We start from the raw sequence: 9,725 nt of genomic DNA, 5'->3' as shown, positions 1-9,725 counted from the left end.
TCATGAAGTTAATGATAAACCACATACTGCACCTTTATTACAACAGCATGACTTCACATAGAGGAGTCTGGGTATCTGCAGTCCAGACCTTTCATCAGCTGAACAAAATCTGAAACCATCATGAAACCAAATATTTGACGCAGCGACCGAGGACTGTCAGACAAGAATAGGACACCATTCCTCTCCCAAAGGTCAGCTGGTCTCCACAGTTCCCAGATGTTTGCCGATCACTAAAAGAAGCTAGGATGCTACACAGTTATAAACATGTGACCTGTTGTTATTCCCATTTTAAAGAGCATTCCAGCCTTTCTGGATCGGGGTTGTAATCGACAGGTAGATGATTATGAGCATGCACCGTTTTCAGTTTCTCACTCACAGATCCAAACAGCAAAATAGCAATACTGAAAATCCTCAGCTAGAGTATTTAATAACCAGCTGATGATGTCACAATTGCCATGTCCATCTGCTGCTGAGTTTTAAAAAAATGGTCCTACCCAGCCCTCTGTGTTGTGATGCGGTGACTAAAATGCATGAACAAGTGCAAAATCAACAAAGAACGAAGATTTAGAGTATCTCTTATTTGAGGTCTTTAATTCAGTTAGACGCCAACAGTACTGACTCAAAGGTAAACCTCCACATCCCAGTTCATAATTTTATTTCTCAGGTCTGTTGGTTACACAATGATCACACAATAGTGATTTCTCCCTTGCATCATATATATTTTTAACACTCCAGGCGTACTTATATTTACTATTTTTACAATATATTGCTATTTAATTCATTCATTCATGAATCCATCCACCCTCCCCATTCACATGCACACGCACAAACACTGTACAATATCGTTAATTTGTTTTGTCCCCCCCAAGATGATGTTCTGCCCACTGTTAGATGATTTATTCTAAAAACTAAGAAGGTGGCGTGCAGATGCAATACCGGAGGCGATAACCTTTATGTGTTCAGAGGACCTTGGTCCTGTTTCTCAGCAAGAAAATACAGAGAAGCAGATTCAAAGAGAGGGGGAATGATCCACTTAAACTAAATGTAAAAAAAGAAAAACTAAACAAACAAAATAAAAAAAACAACAACAAAAAATATTCTTCCCTCCTCTTCTTGTTACAGCGTCAGCATGTTTCACCTTTTCTGTCCGAGGGTAAAGAGTCCACAGTTTGGTTTCCTTCTGTTGGTTCCTCAGTGTGGTTCATACAGGAGTGACTATACAAGTAATGAGATTTACAGTACAGTACATACAAGCTGCATCCAGCATCATAAACCCCCAATACTGCTGCCTCATCTGTAAATACAGCCTACTGGACCTGCTGCTGCTGCTTTGGCCTCAGTCAGTCTGTGCAGTAGTTCAGGCTTGCTTGGCCTAGTAAGTAATAATAGTTTTAGGAATCCAGTGATAGGACAGAAGGACGCCACCTTTGCAGTAAAGTGGCACAAATACAGCTGCGGGAGAAAACGAGACTGAAAAGTGCAAAGAGTCCAAACTTTTTGGTCGATAGTTATGGATGTTTTCATTGTATATTTTCGGTTGGCTTTGTTGGTCTAAGATTTTGAAGATCGGAGAAGTCAGCAACCAGAGAAGCCAGGTTGGTAAGAGTTCAGGATAAGCTGGCCCAGACCGGGGCAGGGCGAGGCTGGGCCGGGTTGACCCGAGGCCTGCCACACTAGGTTAGGAAGAGCTCTGCACTGGGAGAGGAAAAGAAGAAAAAAAAAAGAGAGAGAAGCTCATCCTGTGGCATCTACCTTCCAAAAATGCTCTCATACTCTAGCAGTATAAGCTCTACAATCTGGTTCTGATACACCATGTGGACCGCCATGTTCAGCGTCTCCGTTTCAGGCCGCAGCAGCGTGGGGCCGAATACGATGGCGACGCTCTGGGTCGTCATACGGTTCTCCTCGCCGTAGTCAATCACTCTGGAAAAAATAGATAAACCCATTGTCAGTTATTTACCGTGCAAGGTAATATGGAAGCCAAAGAGTGCTCAGTACTCATTTGTTAATTAACTGAGCAGTCATCAAGTAGATCAATCTTTTTTATTTTCTTCCATTATTTAACACCTTTGAGTTTGCTCATGTTGAGAATGAAGCCCTCTTATGATTGAATATGATTTTTTTTAATATTTAACTTTTGTTTTCCTAGGAGGGGAAAAATCAATCAGGGAAAAATCAATAACATGGTGTGCTGCTCTTACTTCCTGAGGTGTTTGAAGAGAGCCTGCATGGTGTCGTGGTTGGGTTTGGGCAGCTGTCTGACCAGCTCTTTGATCGACTGAACTCGATGCTTGTGGTCAGATATTTCTGCAGAACAAAAGACAAAATCCATCAAAGTCTGGATCCATCACAAAGTTACACCAGCTCACCAGTACAAAATCCAACATATCTTTACTTTCAGTGAGACAATGATGAGAAAAAGTGCACTTCGTTTCACTGACACTCATTTTTAAAGCGTTTTCAGAGAGAGGTTTGGTGACTGCAGCTGACCCTGCCTGTCTTTACAGACCCTTACAGTAAATACAGATGAGTCCCTGGATAAAAACCCAGGAGCTGTAGTCCTTGACTGAGTTTGGGTCTTTGCTGTTTGGGTGCTGTGAACCAGCTGTTTAAAAAGTTAACAGGATTCCACTTAAGGGATACTACAGTGACACTGCATTTATTTACAGATACAGAGACACATACTGATGGCGCTGACAAAGTCGTGGAAGAGACTGTAGGTGAAGAGGGGCTCCGGCAGCTCTCTGAAGAACATCTTCAGGGCTCCTGTGGTCACGTGGATGTCCTCCCACTTCCCGTCTGACAGATTCACCTTCTCATCTGGTGACAAACACATGTGAACACCACTTAAGTATCTTATTGAGAATAAAAGAAAGGAATTCAAGTCAAAATATCTTGTATAACACTGTATGTAAAATATTATGCTCATCTATGACCTGAATGAAGCAGTTTTAGCTTTCTCTTCCTTTCTGTTTAGCTTTTGTCTGGTTGGTTTGAGCAAAAGGTCAATGGAGCTTCTAGAGAGCTGTGTGCTTAGAACATCAACACCATAAAAATCATAGGGTTGAAAAAAAATGTGAAAATGAGCTCCGTTTGGCTCATAGGGATTACCAGATTACCTGTACTCCTAATGTAGAACTTTGACAATATTTAACATGACTTTAAAGAAATATTTACATTAAAAAGTGAGAATATTTAATGCTTTGTAAAGTGTTGTGCCATAAATAGGTGATGTATCACACATCAAATTGTGTTTTTAAAATCGTGTTAAAAGTACGTTTTGAATATTTTTCGTCTTTACTTTTCATTTTTACTCCATTATTCACTTCAGTGGTATCTCTGCAATTAAAGGCAGAGGCAGTTTCAAAGGGCACTTACCGTGATTGACAGCAAAGCGGAGTTTCTGTATGACTGCCAGGTTCCCGCTAACTCTGTACAGCCCGTCTACCGACAGACCTGCAGGGATCAACACCAGGTTATCAGTATCTGTAAATTAACCTTAAAGTCTGAGTAGCAGAAAAGCACAATCAGCTAAAAGGAGACCACAGTCGCACCTTATTTCAGTAGGCAGTAAACCTCACCTTTCTTTTATGACAGGGAAGAAAACAGAGAGTAGAATGATTTTCTCTTAACAGCAAAGTTACTCACCGTTATTCTCCACATTGTCAATGCACATTTTGACAAAGTTCGGCACCGTGGTGTTCTCCCTTTGACACAAACTGGAAAGAGCACAGCCAAACACCTGATCTGGAGACAGAAAATAAAGAACGGTCATAAAACAGACCAAACACACTAGTTTGCTTTCAGATCTCAACATTAGACCTCTGGTACGTCAGTGCTTTTAGTTTTTATTAGAGTTTAAGGTACAGAAGGCGAAAACGAATCATAAATTCCTGATTTATGTGTGAAAACTGGACTCTGATGTCTTAAGCCAAAAGTCTTAAAAGTAAAATAAATAACAAGAAACACACCAAAGCTCATGTGATGCATCCAAATGTACGGCTCTAACCTTAAACGGCAAGCGGTGGTTAAAAAAAAAGCACTGATGTGTACTTCTTTACTGCTGTCATCACATTTCCAAACCTTTGCTGCTTGTAACATCTTTTCAACTTTCCACAGAAGAAATGAAACCGAAAACATTTCGAGTGTTGCTGTTGTTTCTTTGGCACCTTTAATGTATCCCTTGTCCTTGACGGTCTGAAGGGTGGGACGGCCGGTCAGGAGCTTCTTCAGCTTGTGCCTGGTCTTCTTGTGCTCGGCGGAGTCCATGCTGGTTGAGGGCTTCATGGCTGTGGAGGAGACACGAGACAGGACGGTGTTATCCACCATTCGTCTCAGCACGCTGATCGCCATGATGTTTTGGAGGAGTGAAACTGATAAGCTATTGTTTTATAGGGTAAGGAGGGCAGATGAGGTTGCTGAGGCCTTTGACCAAATAGGCTTGTTGTTGTACTTTGTGCTTTCACTCATGTATCCCTTCTGCTCTTTGTTAGAGGAGTCATGCACGTTAGTCATTTACTGCTACTGTAAATATTTGGCATGTGATGATTTGTGGCTACTTTCAGTCACGTTTTATTTCTCGAATCACACCCTGAATGAATGAATCCCACCATTTAACAGCATGCACACCTTTGGCTTTCTTGGAGTCTCTGCGGTCTTTCTCTTTGTCATGTTTCTCCGCACCAGGCGACTCGGGCATGTCCGCCTCTATGGGGTCATCAGACTCACTGGCCTAATACACACAGAAAAAAAAATACACGCACAAGGAAATAAGATACAACCGCTTGTAAAAGTCTCAAAAGGTGCTCTTTGGCCTCTGGAAAGAAAACAATAAACTCTCTATCTTCTCGGTTTAATTTTCATGCTACTCTGCTTTTATGTAGCTTTGAAGTGTTTATTTCCCTTACAGTTGCTGGTTGTAGGTTTTCCATAAATGTGAAATTGCGTTTCATTCAGACCATAAAGCCTATTGTTGGTTAACGTTTTCCCTCAGTGGGTAAAAATGAGCAGCTGCTGTTTAGTTTGTGCTCAGAGCAAAAAGGTAACTGCGACACAGCAGTCCTCTTTGTTTCTCTTATCAGTCACCCGCACAATGTCAAACCCGGACGTATTCCTTCATGCTGAACCACAAATCTTCTCACTGCAGATGATTTAAAATGGACTTTATTCTGTTTGAAACAGATGGAAACTATATTGACAGAGTGAAGGTGTTGCTGCTCACATGGTTGCTGATGGTGTCCTGCAGCGCCTTGAACCAATCGTTGACGACGCTGTCGTTTTCTGACTGGATCAGCAGGTCTGTTCCCTGACGAGTCTTCAGCTGCAGAGAGGCACAAATCGTTTTTCTCATAAACATTTTGAGTTTGTGAGTGCAGCACTGACTACTGATTAAAATCACAAAACATCCGAATCCACCAGAGCGATAGTTTATTCTCTAAACATTTTACAATAACTGCTGGATGTCCTGCATATAAGAAATTGTGAGACCCACCAGAGAAGCTTAAACCAGGAAAAACCTGTTATACTTCATAACTGAGAAATATTAACATCACTCAATGCTTTCTCCACCTGAATATGAAACATTTACTTCAATCAAGCAAGCCGTCATAATCTGCAGTAACATACATGTTACTGTTTCAGTAACTGGCTGTGTTTGTTTTGTCATTTATGTATTTAGATGCTTTAGCAACTCACTGGGGACAGCAGAGGAAAATCATAAAACAAATTATAGCCAAATCTTGCACATTTACATGGCACACCCAAGCACTAATGTTAAACAACATGCACAATCGCTTTTTGATACAATAAACAGAAATAAAAGCTCAGGAGTAAGTGCTGGATTTTTTTGTTTGTGATGGCTTTTTGTTCCTTTCTCATGTTTTCAACGTTTGTTCATAAAGTAAAAAATGTGTTTATTTCATCTGTAAATAACGCTACTAACTTTCTCATGTTTAAAAGAAATTACAATTTCGATTTCAACGCTGTAGCTTTTTCAATAGTTGAAGTTCTTTAAAATGTTTGCACAGATGTATAATATGACAGAGGCGAACAAGAGATTTTGGTCTACAGTTAATAGATTTTATTTTGATTCTGAATAAAAAATGATATGTAAAAACAGTGACGCCTCATAAAAAGCGATAAAAGCAAAAGACTGGATGTTATTTAAGATCTCCCTCACCTCTATAACGTGCTTCTTGCTGGACTTGTCTTTGGAAGCCCAGTCCACTGAGCCGCCCTTCAGATCCACTGTGAACTCTGGTTTCGATTGACCGCCTCCAAACTGGACAGAGACAGAAAAACAATCATATTAACAAACAGAGGGCCTGCTTATATACAGGGGTCTCCTTTTTCTTTGATTGTTGAACCATGCAACAGCTCACATCAAAGAAAATAAAAAGTCAAATGATAACGGTGCGCACGTCAGTCAAGTTTCTGCCCAACTGTAAAATTTTCTTAGCTTTTAAAGTGTGAGGAAGAAAACAGAAGAATAGTTTCAGTCGAGGCCAAACACTTAATGGTGAATATGAATGGAGAGTTGTACTACTTGTATTTTCAGCTTTTTCCTTGCAAGTGTATTAGATGTGGTCGTCCTAGTTGCCTACTCAGTGCTCTGCTGCCTAATTTACTGCTGAAAACAAAGGCTTAAATATGCACTTCCCTTCAAAGGAAGACAAGAAATAACATTTAAAATGTCCAACTGCCTTTACGATAGAGTAAAGTGCCCATCACCACCTAAATCAGTACTAGGGACTCAATGTAATTGCACACACTTTGCTTCAGTATTTCCTTTTCTTGGCACACCAGGTGTCTTCACCCTTCAGCCAATTGGCTGACGAGACTGATGACTTTTTGATAGTAGAGTTTAAAAAAAAAAAAAAAAAAATCTAAACAATAAGAAAAACAAACAAACAAAAAAAACATGCATTTGATCCAAATTCACATGCATATAAAACGTAACTCCAGTGATTGAGCTGTAGTCTTCCTGTGTGCTAAACAAAAACAAAAAAAAAAGACAAAATCCACCTGTAGCACTCGTTTCACATCAGGAGCTCATAAACCAAAGGCAGTCCAGAAAAGATTGGTTTGCACAAGTACATCTAAAACTCAAGGTAATCCTGCTTGTGTGAGAAATCAATAATTGTGATGCCCTGCAGATCTCCATCCCAGTTTTCCATTTCTAACCAAACAACTCTATGATTAAATTAAATCTACATCAACCCAGAGATTAGCAAGTAATGACAGCAATATTGTCCCTTTTTTTGAGTCATGCCAGTGAATATTAGTCAGAGCATGACAGACAGCAGGAAGATGGCATGCAGAGAAGTAGGAAGAGTTGGAAGCACGCATAAGGAAGGAGGAAGAACATACAGAGGAGGCTCGGTTGAGCCTTGAGCAGCCAAAGGAGACATCAGGTTGTTTCTTAGCTGACGGCCTCCAGTTACTCAACAGTGACAGGAGCAATTCAGGGAAGTAGCCGCTCTGATAGTATGGCTGAACAGAGGGATGGAGGGAGGAATGAAAGAAAAGGATGATGGGAGGATGAGGCCAAAGGTAAAGAGATGGAGGCATGGAAAGAAAAGGACACATACAGAAGAGAGAATATTCAACTCCCCCTCAGTGACCTAACAAACAGCCTGAAAAATGTTGTGCAAATTTTGAAGAGATGGGGTTTATATAATAACCCCAGATGCAGGGGAATAAGTACAGAATACAGAGGCATGCTTAATTAATTCAGAAGTTTAACCTGTCACCGAGTTTCTTAACCACCAGCTAACTATATCCAACAGGTAAAGGAACAGTTAGCAGCCAGGCTGCCCTTGAGACTGAGATAACAGAAACCAGATAGTCATCCAATTCAAAAGCTTAAATGCACACAGTGTTTCTTAACACTCCTACATCTGCCCTTCAGATCAAAGGAACTGACCTGCACTATAAATAAGCAGAACGACCTTTCCACTGAGACTGACCTTTTTCAGGCCTCACTGAGTTAGTGAGACTTCACCAAAAGGAGAGGTTACCTCCAAAATATTCCCTAATGTATGAAGTTATGGACTGTGTTAACAAAGCTGCAATCAAAATTGAACTGTACATAATGAAAAGGATACTGCTGGGCATACATCTAATCATGAAAGTCGGTGTTCGATACAGGCTGTGTCAGAAGCGTAAGAAAGTGAACTCAGATGAAAAAGTCCCTGAAGGAGGTCTTTCAATACAACAGAGCAGCAGAGCCACATTAGTAACTCTTTTCAATGGCCTTTAATGTTCACAAAACAGTGTGTGGCTCTGTTTTGATACGAAACGACAGCTTTTAATGGCAGCAAGTTTCTATCACTCACCCAGCTAGTTCCACCTCCCTGTCCTTTGGCAAACAGGAGCGTTGAACCTTGGAGGACGGTCCAGGAAGAAGTCCAGTTCTTCCTGTAATGGATGTAAATAATAATAATAATAGTAACAAAAAAAACATACTTCATGTACTTAAAACAAGTGCTGAGATTAGAGACAACTACATCATGTACATGCAAGACAGAAAAGAATTGGAGAAACATTCACGGGATCGTTTCTATTGTTAATTTACTGAGAGTACTTAACTGCCTCCTTTTTTGTTTTTCAATCTTTTTGTCCTCCACTCATCCGACAGGGTAAAAGACGGACATAGTCACTTTAACATCACCCACAAGTTTATGAAGTCTAGTTTTAAAGTCTTAAGATAAGCATCGTTGCCATCAGCATCGCCGTCTTGCTTTTGAAGCGAATGTGATGAACAAGGGGTGGGTCTAACTGTGAAGCTCTGGCCAGTGACTTGCCCATCAGAAACCAAATAGTATAACCTGGATACATCCTTTCTGACCCTTAGAATGACCAGCATGTACCAAACAGACTTCAGTATGACCTGAGAGGAGTGACTGAGGACATTAACTCATCTGGAAAATGTTTACTGAGGTGAAATGTATGAGCCGATTTCTCGTATACTTCGATAGGATCTTAAGTCTTTTTGCAGCCTTTTATTAGCTATCCTCCTTGTGGCTAATAAAAAGAATGCAAGTTCAGGTTCTTCTACATTTGCTTCACTTTTCATAGAAAGAAGCTACGTCCATTTAATTTATTTTTTTTTCTAATGGCGTCTATAGCCTGTATTTCAACTGGTGTAACAAAATAATTTCCAAAATATTGGAAAAACAGTATCGTGTGTCATGCTGCATTGTTTGGAATTTATAAAGAAAAAAGTAATGACAGCATGCATCAATCTTTAAGTTTATCATTACAAAGAAACCCTAATGTGGTAAATAAAAGAAAAAAACAAAACATCTGCATGGGCTAAACACATTACATCAGCGTCGCATAGCAGGCTGTGATACTCATACTCATATGGGAAGAAGTTCAAAAAAGCTTCTAAGATAGACTACCATGCCCTGGATGACTCAGAACCTACACAGACAGGCTGTGAAATATTTGACAGTAAAGAGATGTCCTAGCAGCAGCATGGTGTCCAGAGACTACAGAACGTCAAACATTCAATAATGATGGGCAAAATACCTCTGCTGAGCAGGTAGGTCCTTTATTCAACTTCCTCTCACAAAAAGTGAGAGCAAAGGATACCGCTGACTGACATTACAGGGTTGGTAAATACTTTCAAGGGTTACCTAGGCAACTGGAGTCTGACCAACCATCAGCCACAAAGTACTACATAAGTTAATTGTTTCCAGTGTGGACCCTCTTTGAGAAAG

General features: G+C 40.3%; 1 protein-coding gene across 7 annotated transcripts in view; it reads right to left on the bottom strand.

Moving 5' to 3' along the window:
- Positions 1–574: 574 nt before the first annotated feature.
- The window catches only part of LOC308383338 (rho GTPase-activating protein 12-like), a 61,883-nt gene continuing 52,732 nt past the window's right edge, over positions 575–9,725 (bottom strand). For all 7 annotated transcript variants that reach the window (XM_080861239.1, XM_080861242.1, XM_080861241.1 and 4 more), the window contains 10 exons: positions 8,337–8,418; positions 6,179–6,280; positions 5,222–5,320; positions 4,630–4,732; positions 4,170–4,289; positions 3,649–3,747; positions 3,379–3,456; positions 2,686–2,820; positions 2,202–2,307; positions 575–1,923 (listed from right to left, as the gene is read on the bottom strand). In XM_080861239.1, coding sequence (XP_080717365.1) covers positions 1,749–1,923; positions 2,202–2,307; positions 2,686–2,820; positions 3,379–3,456; positions 3,649–3,747; positions 4,170–4,289; positions 4,630–4,732; positions 5,222–5,320; positions 6,179–6,280; positions 8,337–8,418 — 1,099 coding nt within the window. In that variant the 3' untranslated portion in view covers positions 575–1,748. The remainder of the gene's footprint in view (positions 1,924–2,201; positions 2,308–2,685; positions 2,821–3,378; positions 3,457–3,648; positions 3,748–4,169; positions 4,290–4,629; positions 4,733–5,221; positions 5,321–6,178; positions 6,281–8,336; positions 8,419–9,725) is intronic.

This window comes from Rhamphochromis sp. 'chilingali', assembly GCF_963969265.1.
Source record: "Rhamphochromis sp. 'chilingali' genome assembly, chromosome: 16".
NCBI lineage: Eukaryota > Metazoa > Chordata > Actinopteri > Cichliformes > Cichlidae > Rhamphochromis > Rhamphochromis sp. 'chilingali'.
Note: the sequence above shows the minus strand (reverse complement) of the source record. Positions and strands in the feature narration are given on the sequence as shown.